Consider the following 27,832-nt stretch of genomic DNA (forward strand, 5'->3'; position numbering starts at 1 on the left):
CTCACTCAAAGCCCTAGCTCACGCACAGGCCCATTCCCAAAAATCGGACAGTCCTGGGAGTCCCTGAGTGTGTCCTGCGTGTGAGTGAGCTACCCTGTGCCCCAGATCTGACCTGTCTTCTAGGAAAGATGTCAGTGTGGAGTTCAGCCAGGTGGCTGCACCATGGCCTATGACCATGGGGTGATGTGAGGTAGTGCTTGCTTCTTCTTCATGGAGTTCCACTCCATTCGAGAAATCCCAGTACAGTGCCCCATCCTATTTCCAGGTTCTATGTGAATCGCTCTTGTGGGCTTTACTTATGACAATGCTCTCAGGCTATCTTCTTTACTTCCCTTGCCATGCAGAGATGGGCAGAGCTGGTAAACAGTTGATCACCAGCCCTTTGTAGATAGTCCATTCCAGTCTCTGCATCCTTCAGTGTGACACTGAGGAGAGAGGGGCTAGCTGGGGATGGCCGTCCCGTTCCCCCAGGAGCCCCAAAGACCCCAGGCAGCCAACCGGAACATTTTCTCCCTGCTCTGATTCTCTGCAATTCATAGTCTCTGCAAAGCTTCCAACTACCTTTCCCCTCCTTCTAATACCTCAGGGGGATATTGTCCATGGAAATTCCATTCACAATTTTTCTCACAGAGACAGGATATGACAGAGACTTCCTTGTTTTGTTCTGTCCATCTTGGTTTTTATAGCAAAGGGCAGAGCATGCAGTGTGTGTCTTAAGGTAGAAAGTGGGTGGGTAATTCTGTCACAGAGGAGCTGGCCTCCTGAACTCAGCAGATAGTTCATGTCCGGGGGACCTTAGTATCTGGGACCAAGACACATTACTACAGTCATGCCTTTTGCAGGGAGTTGAGCTCACCAGGAATCATCTGCTATTTCAGACTCCTTGCTATTACTGGCCAGGTACGTGCCTCATTCTCAACACCTATTGAAACCTCCACCTTTCAGAAATGGGAAGCAGAAAATGATGGCTTTGGAGAGAGGACAAGATGGGTTGGCCTCACCTCACAGGCTGAACTTAGCTGCGGGATGTGTCGTTCCAAGTGTGGCTAAGGGGAGATACTCATTCAGGCAGGTTCACACAAGGAGGTAGGACTCTGAGCTACCCCATCCCCCCTTCTGCCTCCCTGAGGTCTCTTACTGGGGCGGTTCATCTACCTGGAGACTGGGGCTGGAAATCACCTTGTGGGGCAAATGAAATCAAACCAGAGTAGATTAGTGAGCACTGGCTGACAGCTTGTGGAGGGCAGAACATTGCAACGGATCCTGGAGGCGGAGAGCGTGGGAGAGTTCTCTGCCTCTCAAGGTGTATAGCTTAGGATGCAAGAGTGGAAGGACGACAGACACACTGCTGTTACACAGCCCAAGCTCACAGAAGTGGCAAAAGCAAAAAATAATCTTTAAAGAGACACTCAGGAGCCGAGGGACTGCAAATTAAGAGAACATCAGGTGTTGTTAGGGTTTGGAGATGCAGAAAGAGAAGACTGGGATGAGGTTAGAGTGAAGCCAGGGAGAGAATGCAAGGAAACATGATTCCCTTGGGTGGAGGGTGGAGGCTTTCCTTCATCATCAGTGTGTGCAACCCTTACTCCTCTGTGTGCCTTCAGAGGACATCCCAGAGGCTCCCGGAGAGTAGAAGGAACGTGCCCCACCTGCAAAGACTAGCTCCAGCCTGAGACCCTCTTTCTGGCTGTCTTTCTCCTCTCTGGGTCTTCCACCTTCCCCCGGACACATCCAGTGTGTCCAGACTCTCTCCCCAGCAAAACCTCTTCATGAGAAATAGCCTGAAATCCATTTACACTGTGGTGTGAACAGCTGAGTTCTGAAAATGTTTCCCTTCACAGACACTTGCACTCCAGTGAGCATCAAAGCCTTTGAGCTGGAGAGTGAGGTTAGACAGGGTGGACTTCAGGCAGTAGGTGGGCAGGAGGGGGGCCCTTTAGGGCAGAAAGGGGCATTCAGCCCCTCTGAAGTCCTTTCAGGAAATCACCAGTCTTCCTTCAAGTTAAAGGCTTTTCAATGCCTGTGCACTGGGAGCAAAGGGTCCACAAGGCATGTACCTCCTGTCCAAGAAGATGCTGTTGGAAAGGTTTGAGGGAGACTCTGGTTTTGAATTGTTTTATGAGCAGTGGAGTTTGGGATTTTTATTCACTTGTGCATTGGTTGCTCATACTTGCTTGCTTGGTCTTGTGGCTGAGACCTGGGGACTCAGTCTGCTTCTTCAGTGCATGTGAGATGTTGTCAGGGTGAGCACTTTGGTCTGTGGTCAGATGGTCCCTGACTGGAGTCATACTCTGGTGGGTAGGAAAACAGAGAGTGCTCCAGCCCCGACCCAGGACAAAGATGGTGAGGACAAAGCTTGATCTGCACAAGGGCAGAGCTTAGGAGAAACCCCCACTCCACCACCTCCTAGTTGAGTTGCCTCCCTGTGCCTCAGTTTCCTGTGGTCTGAGATTCAGACCTCTCGATGATGATGATGATGATGATGATAATTACTTTGGTATAAGTAAATGCTTGGTAGATAGTAAGTGCTCAGGTCATATTAGTTTTTATTACTTTGGGCATAAGCCCATGTATGCGTGAGTGTGTGTTTATGATCTCCTTCCCCTGCAGCCTCAGTGATGGAATTCACATGGTGTTTCACAACAGAGAGCTGAGGTTGGACTCTATCTCTCTGCCAGAAAAGGGTGTGGGTGCACCTGGGTGGCTCAGTCAGGTCAGCCTCTGCCTTCAGCTCAGGTCATGATCCCAAGCTCCAGGGATGGAGTCCTGAATCGGGCTCTCTGCCCAGCGGAGAACCTGCTTCTCCCTCTCCTTCTGCCTGCTGCTCTGCCTACTTGTGCTCTCTATCACTCTGCCAAATAAATAAATAAATAGATAAGAACTGAGGTACCACTACAAATTCCAGAGTCTGGAGCACAGGGACTGCTCCCCTCAGGTGGTGGCAGCCTCCTAGCTTAGAGAAAGTGGGGCCCCCAGCTGTGAGCCTGTCTAATGCTCTGTTACTGTGTGGTAGGAGAACCCGAGTTACTCCTTAACACAGGTCTTGACTAATTCCTCACTATCTGACTGGTATAAATGGACCCATAAGTGTCCTCTGAGCCCCTCTTGTTTTGGAAGCTTCCAGCTGGCACTGATATACCATCATGGCTTTTGGCTTCATGGGACTCTGTCTTGAGAGTCCAGAAGAGAATAGTGAGACACAAGAAAAAAGAGAAGGAACAGGAAGAGCGAGAGAACATGCAAAGCCAGCGTGACACCCTGTTCTGGGGTTCCTTTGTTACCAGTGTCTTGTCATTGGTAAAAGGGCAAGGGGCTGGACTTTCTGGCCAGAGCCTAGACCTGGGCCCATAGTCTGTGTTCATGCTGACTATTGTGTGACTAGTAATTCCAATTACTAGTGGCCATCAAAGTGGTCAAGCTCCCTCCAGGGATTCCTCTGACCTTCTCTTGCTGAGGGGTCCCCCCCTTTTTTTTGGTATTAATTTTTTAAAATTTCTTTTCAGCGTAACAGTATTCATTGTTTTTGCACCACACCCAGTGCTCCATGCAATCTGTGCCCTCTCTAATACCCACCACCTGGTTCCCCCAACCTCCCACCCCCGCCCCTTCAAAACCTGAGGGGTCCCTTTTGAAGCATTAAGGAGCTGTTCCAGCTTGCTCCTCTGCCTGCCCACCTGTGTGTGAGCTCCATGAGGGGAGGGTTCCAACCCCCTGGCCCACTGGCTTCACTGGCCATTGGCCCCTCCCTGTTGTATTCCCACTGGCTGGGTCCTTCCAGCTCAGAGACATCCCCCCACCACACACACACACACCATTAACTCACCTGCATACTTCCTCTGACCACTCTTCTGCTACATGACCCAGCAGCTTCTAAAGGCTTTCTTCTACACCCTGGTGATGCGATTACCATGTGGGTATGGCTTTGCAGCCATAGGACATCAAGAACATGTTTTCAGGAGAAGGAGAATGAAGCAAAGGGGTGAGGTGGCAGAAGAGGGGAGATGGGGAGATTGGGGGGAGCTGAAGGAATCTGTCTTCCCCTCATGGGTGCTAAGCTGAAGTGAAAGGAGAGTGTGCAGTCTAAAAGATGGAGAGCGAGATGTTTGGTAGGTGGTGGCAAAGGCTGGTGGTTCTGGCTTCTATTTACTAAAGAGCACCTAGTCCTCCCAGGGAAGGCTTAATGACCCCTTGAGTTGGCATTGGTTTCTTCCATCGTTCAGGCAAAGAAATCAAGGTTCCATCAGTTATAGAATCTGCCTAAAGTCCCACCACTAAACAGAGGAGACATGTGGAGAAGCTTGAATGTATCCCAAGATGTATGGGTTGCCCAGGCTCACTGGCTATCAGACAGTGAGATGTCATCCCAGGTCCCAAGGGGGTTTCAGGACTGAAATCCCAGGTCCCAAGGGGGTTTCAGGACTGAAACGCGACAGCCCTCACCTGTGCCAGGGCTGGATCAAGTGGGTCAAGAATAGGTGATGTCCCTAGATGAGACAAGTCTGTTAATGTGGCCTGGGAGACACAGTCTTGCAGGGGTAGGGTCAGCCACAGGTGAACTCTTGAAGCCTCCACCTGAGGTTTTGGGCCCAGAGGAAGGTGTCTCAGCTGCGGTGGGAGCTGGCAGGCTGCATCCCACTTCTGAAAGACCAGAACTCCGTGTTTGTTCCCCTGTTTGTGGACCTCATGTTCCAGGCCAAAGGGAAGTGGGGCAGGGAGAACGAAAATACCTCTGAGACCTTACAGGTTTCCCTTTGTTTGGGGAAAGGCACTTAATCCTTTCCTTTCCTTTGTGAGGAGCCCCCACACAATGTGTGGCTCTATTCCTGACTCTAAACAATGCAAAGCCAAGAAACAGCTTCCTCTGGGACCCTTTGGCCTTGTTCCCTCGCAGCTCCATGAGTTTGTGCCAAGGTCAGCAGTGACACCTGGTAAAATTAGAAGTAGCTCTCACATCCAGCCATGGTTTAAAAGAAGGCCCTGAGATTGGTAGGAACTATTATTAAAAAAAAAAAAATGAAGCTGCAATTTTTTGCAGGCCTGCTGGGCTGTGTTCCAGCTCTCCTGCTCCATTTCTGCATCTCATTGTTCCTCTCCAGGGGCCTCTGCTGCTGAGAAGAAATGGTGGATTTCCCAGTCTTCCCAGACTCCTGCCAGAGAGGGCCTCTCCCCAGCAGTGTCTTCTTCCTCACCCATCTCTTTTTTCTCCTCCAGCCCGGAAAGCTGAACTCAGGTAGTTGTCAAATCGGTGGTCCAGCCAGCCGGGCCATGAGCACCTCAGCTTCTCACCTCCCTCCCGCCAGGGGCTCCCAGGGCTGAGATCCACAGCCCCCTCGGCTGTATCAGGCCCTCCCCCACATATAAGCTGTAGCTTCTGAAGGACAGGGAGGACCTCAGGCTCAACATCTCTCGCAAAGGAAGCAGCCAACAGAGAGTATAAACTAATTAAGCGAATGCAATTCTCTGATTCCCCAAGCTGGAAACCAGAGACACCGAAATGACCAGGCACATCCCAGGCCTCAAGAAGGTCAAGCGTAGGAGATAGAACATGAAAGCTGTTCAGTGATATGGCTGTCAGAGAAACATATCCAAAGATCTGTAAGCACAGCTAAAAGAGAAATTTGTTTTTTTTCCAGAAAGCCAACAAAAACACTAGAGAGGAGGTACTGCTTGAGTAGACTCATGAAGGATACATAATTTCCAGGAAGATGACAGATGGAGGGTAAACTGAGGCAGTCTATGCTCCCAGGAAAAGGGGCCGGCATCAAGTGTGGGAGGAAGAGACAGCTTGAGAGAACCTGGAAAGGGAAGCTGGTAGAGAAGGTGTTGGGGCTGTACCCAATGGGCAAAAAAGTGTTTCAAATGGAGTGAGTAACAACAAACATCACTGCTATGGTCTATGAGCAAAGTGAAGAATGGGAGGGATCCAAGAAGGGGACACTCTGGGAATGGGTTTTAGCAGAGTTTCAAAGGAAGAAAAGGAGGTACAAGAGAAGGTGAAGCCAGAAAGAATACTGAAGGCATCCTGAGTGGCAGGAAACAGCACATGCAAAGGGACTGTGCCAGGAATAGCCACTCTCAGGGGAATTGCAGAAAACAGGGAGTAGAGGAGCCACAAGGAGGCACCATTTAAGAGGATGATCAAATTTTTTAAAAAATTCTGATAAATAAAGATCTTGAAGACCAGATTTGGCCTTTAGATAGAAAAACCAATGATGCAAGGAACCCCCATAGATTACGTTAATACTCTTTGTTATTACAGGAACTGTACACGAGCGTTATAAAAAAAATAGAAAATCAGATAAGGAAAAAACAGGAACATATCTATTCCCATCCTATGGAAATTACCACCAAGAACGATTCGGTATATGTCTTTTTGGACCTTTTTTCTGCCCATGTTTTTATGCAAACATGTCATTTTTTAATCAAATAAGAGAATAGTGTACATACTGTTTTGAAACTTGCTTTTTTTGGTCCAAGATTCCTTTTCATTTAATGTCCTGGCCATATTTATGTAACTGTCCCCAAGAAAACATTTGTAGCTGGTTGGTTCAAACCAATTACTAGTCCAGCACCGCACGTTGTACGGGGTTATAATATCCTTTGTGTATATTTTCACCTGGCATACTCATGACAATTACATGTTTAGAAAGCCAAAGCCAATTGTCTTGCAAAGTGTCTTTTGTCATTTGAATGGTTTTCTGTAGATTGCTGAGCTGCAAAGGAATGTGCTATAAACTCACCTTGGGTGAAAGCTGATTCCAGCTGTCATTCTGGCTTCTTGTCCTAGAGGAGGAGGTCAGGGTGGTAGGCCCCGGGGAGCCCATCCTGGCACTCGTCGGCGAAGAGGTGGAGTTCTCGTGCCACCTGTCACCATACCTGGATGCCGAGGATATGGAGATCCGCTGGTTCCGGAGTCAGACCTCTGACGTGGTGCACCTGTACCAGGGGCGACAAGAGCTCTACAGCCAGCAAATGGCACAGTTCCAGAACAGGACGAAACTCATCAAGGATTATATCATGGATGGAAGTGTGAACTTGCGGCTCCATGGTGTCGTTCCTGCTGATGAGGGCCTGTACGGGTGCCGTTTCCTCTCCAGCAGCTTCTCCAAGGAAGCCGTCTGGGAACTGGAGGTAGCAGGTATGTAACTTGGCCAAAGAGACAGAGCTGCTTTGCTCAAGAGTAGACAGAGAAACACAGAAAAGGGGAAAACGTATCTATTTTTAAATTTTATTTATTTTTTTAAAAGATTATTTATTTATTTATTTATTTGACAATCAGGGATCACAAGTAGGCAGAGAGGCAGGCAGAGAGAGAAGGGGAAGCAGGCTCCATGCGGGGCTCAATCCCAGGACCCTGGGACCATGACCTGAGCCAAAGGCGGAGGCTTTAACCCACTGAGCCATCCAGGTGGCCCCATATCTGTTTCTTTTTTTTATTGTCACTTTATTTATTATTATTATTTTTTTAATATCTTTTCAGTGTAACAGTATTCATTGTTTTTGCACCACACCCAGTGTTCCATGCAATACATGCCCTCCTTAATACCCACCACCTGACTCCCCCAACCTCCCACCCCCTGCCCCTTCAAAACCCTCAGGTTGTTTTTCAGAGTCCATAGTCTCTCATGGTTCACCTCCCCTTCCAATTTACCCAAATTCCCTACTCCTCTCTAACACTCCTTGTCTTCCATGCTATTTGTTATGCTCCACAAATAAGTGAAACCATATGATAATTGACTCTCTCTGCTTGACTTATTTCATTCAGCATAATCTCTTTCAGTCCCGTCCATGTTGCTACAAAAGTTGGGTATTCAGGGTGCCTGGGTGGCTCAGTGGGTTGGGCCTCTGCCTTCGGCTCAGGTCATGATCTCAGGGTCCTGGGATCGAGTCCCGCGTCGGGCTCTCTGCTCAGCAGGGAGCCTGCTTCTCTCTCTATCTCTCTCTCTGCCTGCCTCTCCATCTACTTGTCATCTCTCTCTGTCAAATAAGTAAATAAAATCTAAAAAAAAAAAAAAGTTGGGTATTCATCCTTTCTGATGGAGGCATAATATTCCATAGTGTACCCCATATCTATTTTTTAAAAAAACTATTAAAAAGGAAGATTCATTACAAATTGAACAAAATAAATGTTCACAAAAGATACACAAATGGCCCTTAAACATAAAAAAGATGATCACTCCTACCCATCATGAAAGAAAGGCAAATTAAAGATACACTGAGATGCAATTTTTACCTGTGAGATTGGCAACAACTCAGCAGTTTGACCATACACCCTTGGTGGAGCTGTGGGGAAGCAGGCCTCTGCTTTGTACCCTGGTGATGGAAAGCAAAGCAAAGCTCCAGTGCATAGGAATTTGGCAATAGCTAACAGGACTACCCATACATCCACCATTTGAACTGCAGCCCACCTCTAGGAGCTTACCCTGAAGATAAGCCTCCCACAGCTCCAACAGGAAAAGGGCGTACATATAAGTTTAATCTGTGTAGCATCCTTTGTAATGGTCATAACAGGGAGATATCTAACTATCTAAGCAAAGGTGTTGAGTATCGTCCATCACCCAATGGAGTGATCCACACTACACACTCCCCAAAAATGAGGAGGGGGTTCTAGGAAGCAAGGTGCAGAAGAGGTTCTATAGCCTGTAAAACTCTGGTGTAAGAAAAAACAAACACTGCATGAAAGGAGCACAGGAAGGCTGCACTAGGAATTCATGGAATTGGCTGCCTCAAGGAGAAGAGGGAGCAGTGGATGCAGAGGATGGAGGAAGGTCTGGGGCTTTCCTGATGTACATTTTTTTACAGTATTGCTCTTTAAACATATCAATGTTTTGTATATTCAAAATATGAAGTTAGCTCCACAGGATGGGGAGACAAAAGAGTGTGTGGAACATAGGTACCTGAACTCTGGTGGGATTCAAGAGAGACAGAGGACAATCTATGGAAATGTAGGGTGGCATTTTTCTTTACTTCAGGGGACAGTCTCTTGTGTAGTACGATGAAATGCCAGGACCCCTTCTTAGCCAAATGCCCCCCACAATATCTCCAAATGTCCCTCATGGGTACTACTATTTCCATGTCCCACCTACCCATGCCCCACCCCATGGGGCATTTACCCATGTTCCACCACAAATTTAGACTGTCATTCATAGCCCACAGCTGGGGGCTATGAGCCTGTATGTGTGTTAAGAGCAGTCACAGTTTGTGATGCCTTATGATGCCTGTAGACGTTGCATTGGTAGCATGAACTTCATGTACACCTTCTAGGAAGGAGGCTGATCTTTCCCACTCTTACTGCCTCTCCCAGGGCTGGGCTCAGACCCTCGCATCTCCCTTGAGGGCTTCAATAAGGGAGGTGTTCAGCTGAGGTGCAGCTCCAGTGGCTGGTACCCCAAACCCCAGGCTCAGTGGAAAGATCATAAAGGACAGTGCTTATCTCCAGAGACGGAAACGATTGTCCAGGATGCTCAGGGCCTGTTCAATCTGGAAACATCTGTGGTTGTCCAAGGAGAGGCCCATAACAATGTGTCTTGCTCCATCCAGAACTCTCTTCTGCTCCAGAAGAAAGAGTTCACCATCCAGATAGCAGGTGAGTAGATGCTGACTAACCCTCATCTTCCTATCCACCATATCCTCCATGCGCATTGTTCCAAAGGTCATCTAAAAGGGCACAATGGTACTGGAGCCTGGTTGTCTTGACAACCTGACACCTGAGAACTTGACACCTGAGAAGTCAGCCCTTTGGATATGAGGAACCTACTAGGAGTACAACAGCTTACCACTCTCCCAAACAGTATGCTGGGAGGCCCCACAGAATCAACATTATGCACCAAAGTCTCTGCCCTAAAACCCAGAAACTACTTGTTAGAGGTCATCACGAGAGCCCATGTGTTCCTAATTTCATCCCCCAAACGATATTTGTAAGCAATGTGCCGCAAACCCTTGCCCTCAGGTTCACATTTCTATGGGGGAAACATAAACAAGAGAGTGAATTATATCATAAGATTAGAAGATATTAGGTGCTGTAACAGAAAAATGAAGCTGGGAAGGGTGCTAAGGTGTGGTGAGGTGTGCACGTGGATTTAAAAGTGGTATGTTAGGGAAGAAGATAGTTAGGCAATGAGTTGAAGGGTGAGGCCATTATCTAGGACCCAAGTCTTCTTATGAGGCACACACTGAAGGGTTTAATGTTCCTGACTAGTTGTTTTAAGTCTTGAGGATAAACCTAACTTTTGGTCATTCTTCGCATTGGTACAAATAAATAGTTATGTTACAGTTGGCCCTTGAACAATTCGGGGGGTTAAGGTTGCTCACCACCCTCTGCCCTGAGCATTTGAAAATCCCCCTATTAACTTCTGACAGCCATAAACTCAACTACTAATAATGTACTGTTGACCATTAACATAAATAGAAAAGATTAACACAGATTTTCTATATGTATTATATGCTGTATTCTTACAATCTGGTAAGCTAGAGAAAAGAAGATGCTATTTTTAAAAGCCATAAGGGAGAGAGGATCTTGGGAAATGGTCAAGTGGGAGGACCCTGAGCTCCTCCTGTCCCACATCTACAACTAGATGCCATCCACATCCAAGTCAATAAACCAGAAACTCCACAGTTCAATATAGAGAAGAAGCTGCAGCTGAGAGGTTGGGAAGGTCAGAAAGGCAGAGGGAGGCTGCATGCACAGAGCAGGGCAGAAAAATGGGCCCTTGTACCAGGGAGTTTACCCAGGGAAGACTCTTTCCCCTAACGTTTATCTTTAAGTTTGTAAAAACAGTGGGATTTGGAGCCTGGAGCTTTAAAAGTCATCTGACCATGCACTGGCTTGCAGTGTGAGTGACAGCTGGGTCACTGCCTTCAGGGAGACAGCAGATTGCACAGAGAGGCAATATAAAAAAGGCAGTTTGCACAAAGCTGAGGTAAATGGGAGTCAGATCTGTTCATCCTGATTTCAGAGAGTGTTGGGGGACTTCTCTAAAAATAAGGGAGGTGGCAGGTGCCATCTTCCTCCCCCGACCCCAGCATAAACACAGAGCCACCTACGGGAGGTGGGGCTGCATACACAGTTATTGTCTTGATCCAGAGTTCAGGGCAAATTTTGTTAAAGATGCCCATGCGCCCTGTCCAGCCAACAGGTGCATAGCTGCCACAACAACCCCTGCCCAGCTGTGGTGCAGTGCCCACACATGCACCACCAGCCACCCTCATGTGTCAGGCTCAGCCGCATCCAGCCATCACCAAGCACTATGGCCAGCCTTGTACCCCGACCAGCCTGGCAAGATCTCCCAACCACCATAGTGCTTTAGGATTCTGGACTCAGGGCCCAATGCAAATACTGCTAACATCACCACCACACTCCTAAGTTCCCCAGTGGGCACACCCCCTCAGAGCAGGCATGCCTGGGTCTCACTGTCGTCACTGAGAGCAAACACACCCACAGCAGGAAGAGAGTGAGGGTAGACAACTACACTGAAAAGAAAAGGGGCCAGACCCAACAGCAAGGCATAAGTAGAACACATAAGATGGTTTGCTAAAGTGCTAGTTTCTCGTAAACAGGGAACATTATCTTGCAGGGCACTCCAGGACCTACTTTTCATCAAATCACTGCTTTCAAAAGCAGAAGACGTTCTTAATGTACAGAAACAGACACAGAGAGGCAGACAAAATGAAGAGATAGAGAAATTGATCACAAATGGGAGAATGAGATAAAGCCAGGGTAGAGGGCTAAATGAAACAGATGTAAGTAACATGTATGACAGAGAATTTAGAGCAATGATCATACCAGGTGTTAGGTATTAGAGAGGGCACGGATTGCATGGAGCACTGGGTGTGGTGCAAAAACAATGAAATCTGTTACGCTGAAAAGAAATTAAAAAAAAAAAAGCAATGATCATGGGGCTGCTGGGGGGGGAGGGGATAGGGTGGCTTGGGGATGGATACTGGGGAGGGTATGTGCTATGGTGAGTGCTGTGAATTGTGTAAGACTAATGATCCACAGACCTGTACCCCTGGGGCAAATAATACATTATATGTTAATTAAAAAAATCCAATATACCTTTAAGGAAACTAGGGAAAAAAAATAAAGGAATGATCATAAGCATACTCACCAGATTTGAGGAAAGACTAGAAGACATGACTGAGACACTTAACACAGAGATAAGGAAAACCATGAATGTAAACGGACCAAACGTTCCAATCAAAAGACAAAGGGTGGCAGAATGGATAAAAGACAAGACCCATCTAGATGCTGCCTACAAGAGATCCATTTTAGACCCAAAGATACCTGTAGATTGAACGTGGGGGGATGGAGAAACATCTCTCATGCACGGGGATGTCGAAAGAAAGCTGTAGTGATGATATTTATCTTGGAAAAGACAGACTTTGAAACAAAGACTGTAAAAAGAGACAAAGGACACTCTTTAATAATAAAGGGGTCTATACAAATAGAAGATAAACAATTGTAAATATTTATGTACCCAACATAGGAGCACACAAATAGATGACTGATTAATAATAAACATAAAAGAATGCATTGATAGTAATACAATAAGAGTAGGGGACAGTAACCCCACTCCCCCTGCTTACATCAAGGGACAGATCATCTAAACAGAAAATCAACAAGGAAACAATGGCTTGGAAAGACGAACGGGACCAGATGGACTTAACAGATGTATTCAGAACATTCCATCCTAAAATAGCAGAACACATATTCTTTTTAAGTACACACAGAACATTCTCCAGAATAGATCACATATTAGCAGACCAGAAAACCTCAACAAATTCAAGAAGATTGAAATCACACCATGTAACTTTTCTGACCACAATGCTGTGAAAGTTAAAGCCAAGGAGACAAAATCTGGAGAGAACACAAAAAAACACGGAGGTCAAGTAACATGCTACTAAACAAACGAATGGGTCAGCCAGGAAATCAAAGAAGAACTTAACAAGTACACAGAAACAAATGAAAATGGAACAACAATAGTCTGATAAAACGTCTGGTGGATCCACAAAAGTGGCTCTGAGAGGGACGTCTACAGCAATACAGGCCTACTCGGGGAAGCAAGAAAAAGCTCAAAGGTAATGATTTCACCCTGCACCTAAAGGAGCTAGAGAAAGAACAAACAAAATCGAAAGCCAATGGAAGGAAGGAAATAATTAAGACTAGAGCAGAAATAAATTATATGGAAACTACAAACAAAATAGAAAAGATGCTCAACATCACTCATCAATGGAGGAATGTAAATCAAAACTACAATGAGATGTCACCTCACACCTGTCAGAATGGCTAAAAGTAACAAGTCAGGAAATGACAGATGGTGCCAAGGATGTGGTGAAAGGGGAACCCTCTTGCACTGTTGCTGGGAATGCAAGCTGGTGCAGCCGCTCTGGAAAACAGTATGGAGGTTGCTGAAAAAGTTAAAAATAAAACTACCTTATGACCCTGTAAGTTCTCTACTTGGTATTTACCCAAAGGATACAAGAACACTAATTGGAAGGGGTACATGCACACTGATGCTTATAGCAACATTATTTGCAATAGCCAGAATATGGAAGCAGCCCAAGTGTCCATCGGTTGATGAACGAATAAAAGAAGAAATCACACACACACACACACACACACACACACACACACATACACACACTGGAACTGGAACATTGTTCAGTTATAAAAAGAATGAAATCTCGCTATCTTGCAAGGAAATAGTTGGATCTAGGGTATTATGCTAAGCAAAATAAGTCAGAGAAAGACAAATACCATATGATTTCATTTGTATGTGGAATTTAAGAAACAACACAAACAAGCAAAGGGATAAAATAAGAGAGAGGGGGAGAGAGAGAAACCAAGAAACAATCTCTTAACTACAGAGAACAAACTGATGGTTACCAGAGGGGAGGTCAGTCAGGGAGATAGGTTAAACAGGTGATGGGGGTTAAGGAGGGCTTGTAGTGATGAGCACTGGATGATGTATGGAAGTATTGAATCGCTATATTGTACAACTATAACTGATATTACAATATATGTTAGCTAACTGAAATTAAAATAAAAACTTTAAAAAAAGAAAATCTTAAGAAGGGGAAAATACATTTAGAGTACTGTATTGTATCTATATTAAAAAATAGATCTATGTGGACCCACGCAGTTCAAATGTGTGTTGTTCAAGGGTCGACTGTGGAATAACAAAGAGAAATCTGACCCTTCTAAATGATAACTTGTCACTGAGTAAGAGGACCCAACAACACCACAAGTCACACATAGTTTATTGAAAATGTACTGTGTCGTTGGGGTGGCTTTTCGGGTTAGCTAATTGTGTTATCCAGAGGAAAAATAGAGTGGCTTCTATCTCTATGACGAGCATATAGTCACAATTTGGAGCCAGGCACCTTAAACCCCATGAGATAGGACATAGGGACACCTTCTCCTTGATATTTACATTTCAAAGAAAAGGCTCTGAACTCCTTATATGGTTTCCCCTACTGGTGGAGCATAAGGAATAACATGGAGGACATTAGGCGAAAGAAAGAAAAGTGAGTTGGGGTAAATCAGAGGAGGAGACGAAGCATGAGAGACTGTGGACTCTGAGAAGCTGAGAGTTTTGGAGAGGAGGGGTTGGGGGGTTGGGTGAGCCTGGTGGTGCGTATATTGCATGGAGCACTTGGTGTGATGCATAAACAATGAATCTTGGAACACTGAAAAAATAAAATTTAAAATATTAAAATAAATAAATAAATAATTAAAAACATTTCTGGCTTGTAAAGCTAGCAAGAGCTTATTTAGTTTTCAAAAACATTTACATATATCTGAGAGGGAGAGAGAAAAGGTTTTTTGAGTTTTATGAGGAAATGTTCTAAGAAAAGGGAAAAGGAGGGCGTCTCTTTCCAAATCCAATTCTTTCTCTTTTTATTTGCATTTATCCTTTTCAAAAGAGGATGTGGTTCACGTGCATGTCTGTGAGGAGCACATTCAGGTAGAGGGAACAGCAAACGCAAAGTTCCAGCGGTGGGAGTGGGAACGAATGTGTATGGTCATTGGGGAAAGAGGAAGGAGGCAGGAGAAGCTTGAACAAGGGGACACAGTAGAGGTTAGCAAATCTGGGAGGCATTGAACCTGGAGCCCTTGCTCTTAACCTACAGATCAGAGCTCCATAAATCATCTGTAGTGAAGGACCAATCCTTTGTGGCCCAATACTTTTGTACAAGTCAATAAAAATGCGCTACTAGAAAAATTAAAGTGAAAAAGAAAAAAAGAACCACATAATGCTAAATGAAATGAGCTAGACACCGAAGGACAAATATTGTTTGATTCACTTAAAGGGAGGTACCTAGAGTAGTCAAATTCATAAAGACGGAAGGTAGAAGAGAAGTTGCCAGTTGCTGGCGTCCAAGGTGGATAGGGAGTAGAAAATGGGGAGTTTGTGTTTAAGGGGTAGAATTTCAGTGTGGGAGACCAAAAGAGTTCTGGATATGGACGGTGTTGATGATCCACAACAATGTGAAAGTAACTTAATGTCATTGAATTGTACCTTTAAAAATGGATAAAATAGTAAAACATATTTTACTACAATAAAAAAGGAAAAAACACATTTTTTAAAAAGACTGCTGAGATAAAACCCATCATTTTTGAAAATAATAATCTTCCAGACACCAAATTATTATGTTAAATTGTCACAGGAGTTCCTAAAGGGTTACTTTCCATTTTGCTTGTGTATTTCTTTGCCCACTGGCCCCTGTGGGAGAGGGTCTCAGTCACATGTGCCTGAGGACAAAGTCTCTCCAGTGAGCCAATTATTCCAACGCTGTGATGAGAACTAGAAGCAAGTGTTTGTAAGAAGTGGGAAAAAGATCACCTATCATAAAATTCTTCTGAAGTGTTTTAAGATTTTTTTTTCCCAATTTATTTATTTTCAGAAAAACAGTATTCATTATTTTTTCACCACACCCAGTGCTCCATGCAAGCTGTGCCCTCTATAATACCCACCACGTGGTACCCCAACCTCCCACCCCCCCGCCACTTCAAACCCCTCAGACTGTTTTTCAGAGTCCATAGTCTCTCATGGTTCACCTCCCCTTCCAATTTACCCAAATTCCCTACACCTCTCTAACGCCCCTTGTCCTCCATGCTATTGGTTATGCTCCACAAATGAGTGAAACCATATGATAATTGACTCTCTCTGCTTGACTGATTTCACTCAGCATAATCTCTTCCAGTCCCGTCCATGTTGCTACAAAAGTTGGATATTCGTCCTTTCTGATGGAGGCATAATACTCCATAGTGTATATGGACCACATCTTCCTTATCCATTCATCCGTTGAAGGGCATCTTGGTTCTTTCCATAGTTTGGCGACTGTGGCCATTGCTGCTATAAACATTGGGGTACAGATGGCCCTTCTTTTCACGACATCTGTATCTTTGGGGTAAATACCCAGGAGTGCAATTGCAGGGTCGTAGGGAAGCTCTATTTTTAGTGTTTTAAGATTTTTGATAATATGTAACTGGTAATGAGAAAAATACTACTTTTAAGTTGTTGCTAATGCAACAAACTCCAAATTGATGTTTGTATTTTGATTTTGTATCCTGAAATATTGGTAGATTTCTTTGTTCTATTCGGACACTTTTTATTTTTTAAGGATTTTCTGCATAAATATAAAGATAATTTTAATTTTTCAAAAAAAAAAAAGGCAGGGAAATTGACTTGTGGGTTTAACCGTGTGGGTACAGAGCAATAATTCTCTGGTTTTCAGATACTAACACCTTCCATTTTCATGTTCTTCAGGAGGATAATTGTGGGGAGAGGTTTAGGGTGGAGGGGTGCGGACAGGGCCAAGATCCCAGAAGTTAAAAGCTGGGGGAGTGGGTGGGATCCATCATCAGTCCTTCCATACCCTTCAGTTTGTATTTTCCTATCGTGGCTTAAGTCCACCCCTAGTCCTGGGATCCTCCTCGCGGATTGTTGCGCGGAGCGCAGGTGCGGCCGCCCTCGTGTCCGTTTTACAGATTGCCCACGAGATTTAACGCCTGCCGGCTTGGAAGGCTATTCGGCACGCTAGGCTTGTCCCTGAAGTGTTTAGTGGCGCCTAGAGCGAAACAGCTCCCTGTGAGGTGTTTTCCAGATGCCTTTTTACCCGGAGCCTCCCCTTGGAAGAGGGCTTTCCTCGGTACGCTGGTGGCACTGCCGCTCCTCCTGGCTCTACTCATGACGCTGGCGCTGTACTTCTTTCAGAAGCAACGGCGGTGCCAAGGTAAAGGGCAGACTGGACTGGGGGGTGGGGTGTGTGTGAGGGTGGTCTCCCGCCTGGCGCGCGCTTTGCTGGGAAGAAAGTGCTGGAGGCGGAAGGGGCACCCAGGAGGCTCGGTTGCGCGGCGACGCAGGGCTGGGGTGGGACTTGCAGAAGAATGGCGAGCACTGGCCCTCACCTACGCCCCCCTTCCCTCGACCTTTCAGAAAAGCTGAGAAAGCATGCTGAGAAGGACAAAGGTAAGCAGGGAGAGGGACGCACGCTGCCCGTTTCCCTAAGAAGCAGAAAGTGGTGGGAGGAGGGGGAGGACTTGGTGGGTGGGGGAGGTAAGGACTTCAGACCCCGGGGTACTTGGGAGCAGGGTGCTGGGGGTTTGCTTTGCCACTTGCCCCGCCACCAAGTCCACTCCTCCAACGCACGCAGCCGGTCCTGGTTCCCCGGAACGCACAGGGACCGAGTATGTGCGCTCTAGGGGAGTGACGCCACAGTGTTCATCCATTGAGATTTTCCTCTTTTCTTCGTTTCTTCTCCAGAGAGACTCACAGCGGAACTGGGTAAGTTCTGGGTGCCGCGCCCACAGTGCTGGCTGCGGACTAGTGGGGTAACCCGGTGCGTGCGCGGTGGAAAGTGTTCAGTAGCTTTAGGCGCTCAGTGGAGAGCGGCGGATGGCAACAATGTGATTCTAAATCCATCCTTCTGCGCCTCCCACCTCTCCACTCCCACAGGATTCACGTGCAGCTGCCACGGAGGTCTGACTTCAGACTCTCCCACAAACCGGGCCTGCTCCTTTCCTGCAAATTACACGATTTGTTTACAATTTCACCATTAAACATTTACTCCCACCGGCTCACCTTCCTAGGACATCTTTCTCTTTTTAATGCGAATGCCACTGGGAAGGAAGGCAGCTTTAATTTGCACAGAAGTGTGACTAATTTATCAGGTTCGCTTTTCTCCCCAGGGAACTTGAACCATGGTGTGGGGGTGGGGGCAGATGGGGTGGGGAAGACCTCAAGAACCACCTTGTATGCCCCAGTGAAATTCCAGACGAAATTTCGAGATTTGAGAAGCTTGTTTTGTAGTCCACCTAGTCCTTCGGAAGGCCTACCAAAAAAAGTAATTAACACCATAGTCTAAATTAGAGCACAGTGTTGACTTTCCCATGAGGGATGAGGGATTACTGTTTTTTAAGTTTTAATTTTAATTCCAGTTAATTAACATACAGTGTAATATTAGTTTTACATGTTTAATATAGAGATTCCACACTAACGTAGCTCACCCTGTGCTTATACAAATAAGTGCACTCCTTAATCCCCATCACATGTTTAACCCAAATCCCCACCCACTTCCCTTTGACAACCATCACTTTGTTCTCTATATTAAGAATCTGTTTCTTGCTTTGTCTTTTTCTATATATATTCATATATACATATATATGAATATATATATAATATTTTCTCTCTATATTTTTCCCTTTGCTTGTTTTGTTTCTTAAATTCTACATGGATGAAATTGTATGGTATTTGTCTTCCTCTGACTTCTTTTTGTTAGCATTATACTCTCTAGTCTCTAGTTCCATCCATGATATTGCAAATAGCAAGCATTCATTTTTTGTGGCTGAGTAATATTCCATTATATATACATACATGTATGTATGTATAGCACATCTTACTTTATCCATTCATCAATCGAGGTACACTTGTGCTGCTTCCATACCTTAGCTATTGTAAATAATACTGCTATAAACAGTACTGGGGTACATGTACCCCATGTATTGGGCTACATGTATCCCCTTCAGTTAGCATTCTTGTTTTCTTTGGGTAAATACCCACTGTTATTGAATCATTAGGTAGTTCTATTTTTAACATTTTGAAGAACCTCCATACTGTTTTCAAGAGGGACTTTATCAATTAACAAGGCAGGAAACAACAAATGGAGAGGATGTGGAGAAAGGGGAACCCTCTTACACTGTTCATAGGAATACAAGTTCCTATAGCCACTTAGAAAACAGTGTGGAGATTCCTCAAAAAATTAAAAGTAGAGCTACCCTATGACCCAGCAATTCCACTACTGGGTATTTACCCCAGAGATAGAGATGTAGTGAAAAGAAGGGCCGTATGTACCCCAGTGTTCATAGCAGCAATGTTCACAATATCCAAATTGTGGAAAGAGCTGAGATCCCTTTCAACAGACCAATGGATAAAGAAGATGTCCATATATACAATGGAATATTACTCAGCCATCAGAAAGGATGAATACCCAACTTTTGCATCAACATGGCCGGGTCTGGAGGAGATTATGCTGAGTGAAATAAATCAAGCAGAGAAAGTAAATTATCATATGGTTTCACTTACTTGAGGAACATAAGGAATAACAAGGAGGACATTAGGAGAAGGAAAGGAAAAGTGAAATCGGAGGGGGGGATGAACCATGAGAGACTGTGGACTCTGAAAAACAAACTGAGGGTTTTAAAGGGGAGGAGGTTAGGGGAATGGGTGAGCTTGGTAGTGGGTATTACGGAGGGCACGTATGGCATGGAGCACTGGGTGTTATACGTAAACAATGAATCTTGGAACACTACATCAAAAACAAATGACATACTGTATAGTGACTAAATAACACACACACACACACACACACACAAAACAAGAGAGTGGCTTTCACACCCACAATGAAAGAGAGTTCCTTTTCTTCCACATCCTCACCAACACCTGTTGTTTCTTATATTGTTGATTTTAGCTATTCTGACAGGTGGGAGGTGGTAATGTATTGTAGATTTGATTTGCATTTCCCTGATGTTGAATTGATGATGAGCATCTTTTCACATGTCTATTGGCCATCTGTTTGTATTCTTTGGGAGAATGTGGACTTTTTTGCATTCTGCCCATTTTTTAATTGGATTATTTGGTTTTTGGGTATTGTGTTTTTAAGTTCTTTCTAGATTTTGGATACTAACCTTTTATCAGATATGTCATTTGCAAATATCTTCTCTCATTCAGTGGGTTGCCTTTTAGTTTTGTTGATTGTCTCCTATGCTGGGCAGATGCTTTCAATTTGATGAAGTCCCAATAGTTTGTTTTTGCTTTTATTTACCTTGATACAGGAGACCTATCTAGAAGAAGTTGCTAAGGCCTATGCCAAAGAAGTTACTTGTGTTTTCTCTGCTTATGTTTTCTTCAAGCATTTATGTTGTTTCCTGACACATTCTTAGGTCTCTCATCCATTTTGAATTTATTTTTGTGTATGGTGTAAAAAGTGGTCTAGTTTTACTCTTTTGCATGTTGTTTTGTTGAAGAGACTGTCTTTTCCCCATTGGATATTCTTTAATGCTTTGTTGAAGATTAATGGACCATTTAGTTTTGGGTTCATTTCTGGGTTTTCTATTCTGTTCCTTTGATTTCTGTGCCATTACCAAGCTCTTTTGATTACTACAGCTTTGCATTATAGCTTAAAGTCCAGAATTGTGATGCCTCCAGCTTTGTTTCTCCTTTTCAAGATGGCTTTGGCTATTCAGAGTCTTTGGTGGTTTTATACAAATTTTAGAACTGTTTGTACTAGTTCTGTGAAAGATACTGTTGGTACTTTGATATGGAATGCCTTAAATTTGTAGATTGATTTGGATAGTATAGATATTTTAACAATATTTGTTCTTCCAATCCATCAGCATGAACTGTCTTTTCATTTATTTCTGTCATCTTCAATTCCTTTCATCAGTGTATTACAGTTTTCAGAGAACAGGTGTTTCACCTCTTTGATTAGATTTGTTCTTAAGTATCCTACTGTCTCGGGTGCAATTGTAAGTGGGATTGTTGCCTTAATTTCCCTTTCTGCTTTTTTATTGTTGGTGTATAGAAATACAACAGATTTCTGTACATTGATTTTATATCCTGTAACTTTGCTGAATTTGTGTATCAGTTCTAGAACTTTTTTGGTTGGGGTCTTTCAGATTTTCTGTTTAATGTATCATGTCATCTGCAAAGAGTGAAAGTTTGGCTTCTTCCTTGCCAATCTGAATTCCTTGTATTTATTTTTGTTGTCTGCTTGCTGAGGCTAGGACTTCTAATACTATGTTAAATAACAGTGGTTAGAGTGGGTAACCCTGTCTTGTTCCTGAGCATAGAGGGAAAAGCTCTCACCTTTTTTCCCCCATTCTTCATAGATGGTCTTTATTATGTTGAGGTATGTTCCCTCTAAACCTACTTGGTTGAGGGTTTTTGTCATGAATCACTGTTGTACTTTGTCTTTCTGTATTTATTGAAATGATCATGTGGTTCTTATTCTTTCTTTAATAATGTGATGTATCACATTGATTATAGAAGTTGAACCACACTTGCAGCCCAGGAATAAATCTCACTTGATCATGGTGAATGAGTTTTTTAATGTATTGTTGGATTCAGTTTGTTAAGATTTTGTTGAGGATTTTTGCATCTATGTTCATAATGGATGTTGGTGTATCGTGCTCTCTCTCTCTGTCTCTCTCTCTCTTTTGGTATCTTTATCTGGTTTTGCTGTTAGGGTAATGCTTGGCCTCAAAGTATTTCCTTTTCTATTCTAAAAATAGTTGGAGAAGAGTAAGTATTAACTCATCTTTAAATTTGTGGTAGAATTTAGCTGTGAAGCTCCCTGGTTCTGAACTTTTGTTCATTGGGAATTTTTTGAAACTTAAAATCAATTAATTAACAAATGGTGTATTATTAGTTTCAGAGGTAGAATTCAGTGATTCATCAGTTGCATAGAACACCCAGAGCTCATTCTATCAAGTGCCCTCCTTAAAACCCAATTACCCTAACATCCCTCTCCCCTCCAGCAACCCTCAGTTTGTTTCCTATATCACTTATGATTTGTCTCCCTCTCTGATTTCATCCTATTTTATTTTTCCCTCCCTTCCCCTATGTTCCCTTGTTTTGTTTCTTAAATTCCACATATGAATAAAATCATATGGTACTTGTCTTTCTCTGATACACTTATTTCACTTAGCATAATACCCTCTAGTTCCATCCACATAATTGCAAAATGGTAAGATTTCGTGCTTTTTGATGGCTGAGTAATATTCCACTATAGATATATAGACCACATCTTCTTTATTCATTCATCTATTGATGGACGTCTCAGCTCTTTCCATAGTTTGGCTACTGTAGACATTGCTGCTATAAACATTGGGGTGCATGTGCCCTTTGAATCACTATGTTTGTATCCTTTGGATAAATACCTAGTAGTGTAATTGCTGGATCATATGGTGGCTGTATTTTTAATTTTTTGAGGAGCCTCCCCCTACTGTTTTCCATATTTGTTGCACCAGCTTGCATTCCCACCAACAGTGCATTCTCTGCCTCCTTGCCAATATCTGTTATTACCCGACTTGTTAATTTTAGCCAATCTGACTGGTGTGAGGTGGTATCTCATTGTTATTTTGATCTGTTGAAAGTTTTTTGATTACTGATTCAGTTTCTTTGCTGGTTATTAGTCTGTTCAAATTTTAAAGAACTCCTGGTTTCGTTGATCTGTTCTATTGTTTTTGTAGTTTCTGTATCATTTATTTCTACTCTCATCTTAATTATTTCCTTCCTTCTGCTGGCTTTAGGTTTTGTTTGTTGTTCTTTTTCTGGATCCTCTAGGTGAAAGGTTAGGATTTTATTTTATTTTTTAGCTTTTTCTTGCTCTTTGAGGTAAGCCTGTATTTCTGTATATTTGCCTCTTAGGACCGGTTTTGACCATTTTGGTTTCATTTTCATTTGTTTCTATGTCCTTTTTAATTTCTTCTTTGACTTCTGGTTGATCCATTCATTGTTTCATAGTATTTTTTTTTTTTAACTTCCATGTGTTTCTGGTCTTTCCAGACTTTTTCTTGTGGTTGACTTCTAGTTTCATAGTATTGTGGTCAGAAAAGTTGCATGGTATGACTTAGATCTTGAATTCTTCAGGCCTGATTTGTGACCTAGTATGTGATCTACTCTGGAGAAGGTTCCCTCTTCACTTGAAAAGAATGTGTATTCTTCTGTTTTAGAATAAAATATTCTGAATGCATCTATTAAATCCATTTGTTCCATTGTGTCATTCAAAGTTGTTGTTTTCTTTTTATTTTAATTTATTTTCAGCATAACAGTATTCATTATTTTTGCACCACACCCAGTGCTCCATGTAATCCGTGCCCTCTATAATACCCACCACCTGGTACCCCAACCTTCTACCACCCCCGCCACTTCAAACCCCTCAGATTGTTTTTCAGAGAACATAGTCTCTCATGATTCACATCCCTTTCCAATTTCCCCCAACTCCCTTCTCCTCTCTAACTCCCCATGTCCTCTATGCTATTTGTTATGCTCCACAAATAAGTGAAACCATATAGTTGACTCTCTTTGCTTGACTTATTTCACTCAGCATAGTCTCTTCCAGTCCCATCCATGTTGCTACAAAAGTTGGGTATTCATCCTTTCTGATGGAGGCATAAACTCCATAGTGTATATGGACCACATCTTCCTTATCCATTCGTCCGTTGAAGGGCATCTTGGTTCTTTCCACAGTTTGGCGACTGTGGCCATTGCTGCTATAAACATTGGGGTACAGATGGTCCTTCTGTTCACGACATCTGTATCTTTGGGGTAAATACCCAGGAGTGCAATTGCAGGGTCATAGGGAAGCTCTATTTTTAATTTCTTGAAGAATTTCCACACTGTTCTCCAAAGAGGCTGCACCAACTTGCATTCCCACCAACAGTGTAAGAGGGTTCCCCTTTCTCCACATCCTCTCCAACACATGTTGTTTCCTGTCTTGTTAAATTTGGCCATTCTAACTGGTGTAAGGTGATATCTCAATGTAGTTTTAATTTGAATCTCCCTGATGGCTAGTGATGATGAATATTTTTTTATGTGTCTGATAGCCATTTGTTTGTATTCACTGGAGAAGTGACTGTTCATATCTTCTGCCTATTTTTTGATATGATTGTCTGTTTTGTGTGTGTTGAGTTTGAGGAGTTCATTATAGATCTTGGATACCAACATTTTTTTTTAAAGATTTTATTTATTTATTTGACAGAGAGAGATCACAAGCAGGCAGAGAGGCAGGCAGAGAGAGAGGAGGAAGCAGGCTCCCTGCTGAGGGGAGAGCCCGATGCGGACCTCGATCCCAGGACCCTGAGATCATGACCTGAGCCGAAGGCAGCGGCTTAACCCACTGAGCCACCCAGGCGCCTGGATATCAACCTTTTGTCTGTACTGTCATTTGCAAATATCTTCTCCCATTCCGTGGGTTGCCTCTTTGTTTTTTTGACTGTTTCCTTTGCTGTGCAGAAGCTTTTGATTTTGATGAAGTCGCAAAAGTTTATTTTCGCTTTCGTTTCCTTTGCCTTTGGAGACATATCTTGAAAGAAGTTGCTGTGGCTAATATCGAAGATACTACTGCCTATGTTCTCCTCTAGGATTCTGATGGATTCCTGTTTCACATTGAGGTCTTTTATCCATTTTAAGCTTAGCTTTGTGTACGGTGTAAGAGAATGGTCAGTTTCATTCTTTTACATATAGCTGCCCAGTTTTCCCAGCACCATTTATTGAAGAGACTGTCTTTTTTCCACTGTGTATTTTTTCCTGCTTTGTCGAAGATTAATTGACCATAGAGTTGAGGGTCCATATATGGGCTCTCTACTCTGTTCCACTGGTCTATGTGTCTGTTTTTATGCCAGTACCATACTGTCTTGGTGATCACAGCTTTTAGTAAAGCTTGAAATCAGGTACCATGATGCCCCCCATTTTATTTTTGTTTTTCAACATTTCCTTAGCGATTCGGGGTCTCTTCTGATTCCATACAAATTTTAGGATTATTTGCTCCAGCTCTTTGAAGAATGCCGGTGGAATTTTGATCAGAATGGCATTAAAAGTATAGATTGCTCTAGGCAGTATAGATATTTTAACAATGTTTATTCTTCCGATCCAAGAGCATGGAATGGTCTTCCATCTATTTGTGTCTTCTTCAATTTCTTTCATGAGTGTTCTGTAGTTCCTCAAGTACAGATCCTTTACCTCTTTAGTTAGGTTTATTCCAAGGTATCTTATGATTCTTGGTGCTATAGTAAATGGAATTGATTCTCTAATTTCCCTTTCTGTATTTTCATTGTTAGTGTATAAGAAAGCCACTGATTTCTGCACATTGACTTTGTATCCTGCCACGTTGCTGAATTGCTGTATGAATTCTAGTAGTTTGGGGGTGGAGTCTTTTGGGTTTTTCCATATAAAGAATCATGTCATCTGCGGAGAGAGAGAGTTTGACTTCTTCATTACCAATTTGGATACCTTTTATTTCTCTCTGTTGTCTGATTGCTGTTGCTAGGACTTCTAACACTATGTTGAACAAGAAGGTGAAAGTGGGCATCCTTGTCTTGTTCCTGATCTCAATGGGAAGGCTGCAAGCTTTTTCCCATTGAGGATGATATTTGCTGTGGGTCTTTCATAGATAGATTTGATGAGGTTCAGGAATGTTCCCTCTATCCCTATACTTTGAAGCGTTTTAATCAGGAACGGATGTTGGATTTTGTCAAATGCTTTTTCTGCATCAATTGAGAGGACCATGTGGTTCTTCTCTCTTCTCATATTAATTTGTTGTATCACATTGATTGATTTGCGAATGTTGAACCATCCTTGTAGCCCAGGGATGAATCCCACCTGATCATGGTGGATCATCTTTTTAATGTGTTGTTGGATCCTGTTGGCTAGGATCTTGTTGAGAATCTTAGCATCCATATTCATCAGTAATATTGGTCTGAAATTCTCCTTTTTGGTAGGGTCTTTGCCTGGTTTGGGGATCAGGGTAATGCTGGCTTCATAGAAAGAGTCTGGAAGTTTTCCTTCTGCTTCAATTTTTTGAAACAGCTTCAGGAGAATAGGTGTTATTTCTTCTTGGAAGGTTTGGTAGAATTCCCCAGGGAATCCGTCAGGTCCTGGGCTCTTGTTTTTTGGGAGGTTTTTGATCACTGCTTCAATCTCGTTACTAGATATCGGTCTATTCAGGTTGTCAGTTTCTTCCTGGTTCAATTTTGGGAGTTTATAGTTTTCCAGGAATGCATCCATTTCATCTAGGTTGCTAAGCTTATTGGCATATAACTGTTCGTAATAACTTCTGATGATTGCTTCTACTTCCTTGGTGTTAGTTGTGATCTCTCCCTTTTCATTCATAATTTTATGAATTTGGGCTTTCTCTCTTTTCTTTTGGATTAGTGTAGCCAGTGGCTTATCGATCTTATTGATTCTTTCAGAAAACTAGCTTCTAGTTTCATTGATACGTTCTACTGTATCTCTGATTTCTACCTCATCTATCTCAGCTCTAATCTTGATGATTTCCCTTCTTATGTGTGGAGTTGGTTTGATTTGTTGTTGATCCTCCCGTTCTTTAAGGTGTAGAGACAGCTGGTGTGTTCTGGATTTTTCAATTTTTTTGAGCGAGGCTTTGATGGCTATATATTTTCCCCTTAGGACCGCCTTTGCTGTATCCCATAGGTTTTGGACCGAAGTGTCTTCATTCTCATTGGTTTCCATGAATTGTTTCAGTTCTTCTTTGATCTCCTGGTTGATCCAAGCATTCTTAAGCAAGGTGGTCTTTAGCTTCCAGGTGTTTGAGTTCCTTCGGAACTTTTCCTTGTGATTGAGCTCCAGTTTCAAAGCATTGTGATCTGAGAATATGCAGGGAATAATCTCAGTCTTTTGGTATCGGTTGAGTCCTGATTTGTGACCCAGCATGTGGTCTATTCTGGAGAATGTTCCATGTGCACTTGAGAAGAATGAGTATTCTGTTGTTTTAGGGTGGAATGTTCTGTATATATCTATGAGGTCCATCTGGTCCAATGTGTCATTCAATGCTCTTGTTTCTTTATTGATTTTCTGCTTCGATGATCTGTCTAATTCTGAAAGAGGCATGTTAAGATCTCCTACGATTAGTGTATTCATATCAATATGACTCTTTATCTTGATTAACAGTTTTCTTAAGTAATTGGCTGCTCCCATATTGGGAGCATAGATATTTACAATTGTTAGATCATCTTGGTGGATAGTCCCTTTAAGGATTATGTAGTGTCCTTCTGTATCTCTGACTACAGTCTTTAGTTTGAAGTCTAATTTATCTGATATGAGAATCGCTACCCCAGTCTTCTTTAGAGGCACATTGGCATGAAAAATGCTTCTCCATCCCTTCACTTTCAGTCTGCGTGTATCTTTAGGTTCAAAATGCGTCTCTTGTAGACAGCTTGTGGATGGGTCCTGTCGTTTTTTCTAATCTGCAACCCTGTGCCGTTTTATGGGTGCATTTAAGCCATTCACATTGAGAGTGATTATTGATAGGTACGTTTTTATTGACATCGTGTTACCTCTGAAGTCTTTCTTTCTGTAGATTGTCTCTATATTTCTGTTCAATGCTATTCTTGGGATTTTTCCTCTTTTATAGAAACCCCCTTAATATTTCATGCACTGTCGTCTTGGTGGTTGTGTAGTCTTTTAAGCCTTGCCGGTCTTGGAAGCTCTTTATCTCTCCATCCATTTTGAATGTCAGCCTTGCTGGGTAAAGTATTCTTGGCTGCATGTTCTTCTCATTTAGTGCCCTGAATATATCTTGCCAGCCTCTT

General features: G+C 43.2%; 1 protein-coding gene across 1 annotated transcript in view; it reads left to right on the forward strand.

Moving 5' to 3' along the window:
* Nucleotides 1-737: 737 nt before the first annotated feature.
* Nucleotides 738-27,832, forward strand: part of BTNL9 (butyrophilin like 9) — a 47,261-nt gene continuing 20,166 nt past the window's right edge. Inside the window, exons 1-7 of the mRNA XM_044262127.1 lie at nucleotides 738-900; nucleotides 5,097-5,230; nucleotides 6,788-7,138; nucleotides 9,305-9,586; nucleotides 17,110-17,238; nucleotides 17,442-17,474; nucleotides 17,769-17,789. Of these exons, the coding sequence (XP_044118062.1) occupies nucleotides 5,119-5,230; nucleotides 6,788-7,138; nucleotides 9,305-9,586; nucleotides 17,110-17,238; nucleotides 17,442-17,474; nucleotides 17,769-17,789 (928 nt within the window). The 5' untranslated portion in view covers nucleotides 738-900; nucleotides 5,097-5,118. The remainder of the gene's footprint in view (nucleotides 901-5,096; nucleotides 5,231-6,787; nucleotides 7,139-9,304; nucleotides 9,587-17,109; nucleotides 17,239-17,441; nucleotides 17,475-17,768; nucleotides 17,790-27,832) is intronic.

Source organism: Neovison vison, chromosome 1 (assembly GCF_020171115.1).
Source record: "Neovison vison isolate M4711 chromosome 1, ASM_NN_V1, whole genome shotgun sequence".
In the NCBI taxonomy this organism is placed as follows: domain Eukaryota; kingdom Metazoa; phylum Chordata; class Mammalia; order Carnivora; family Mustelidae; genus Neogale; species Neogale vison.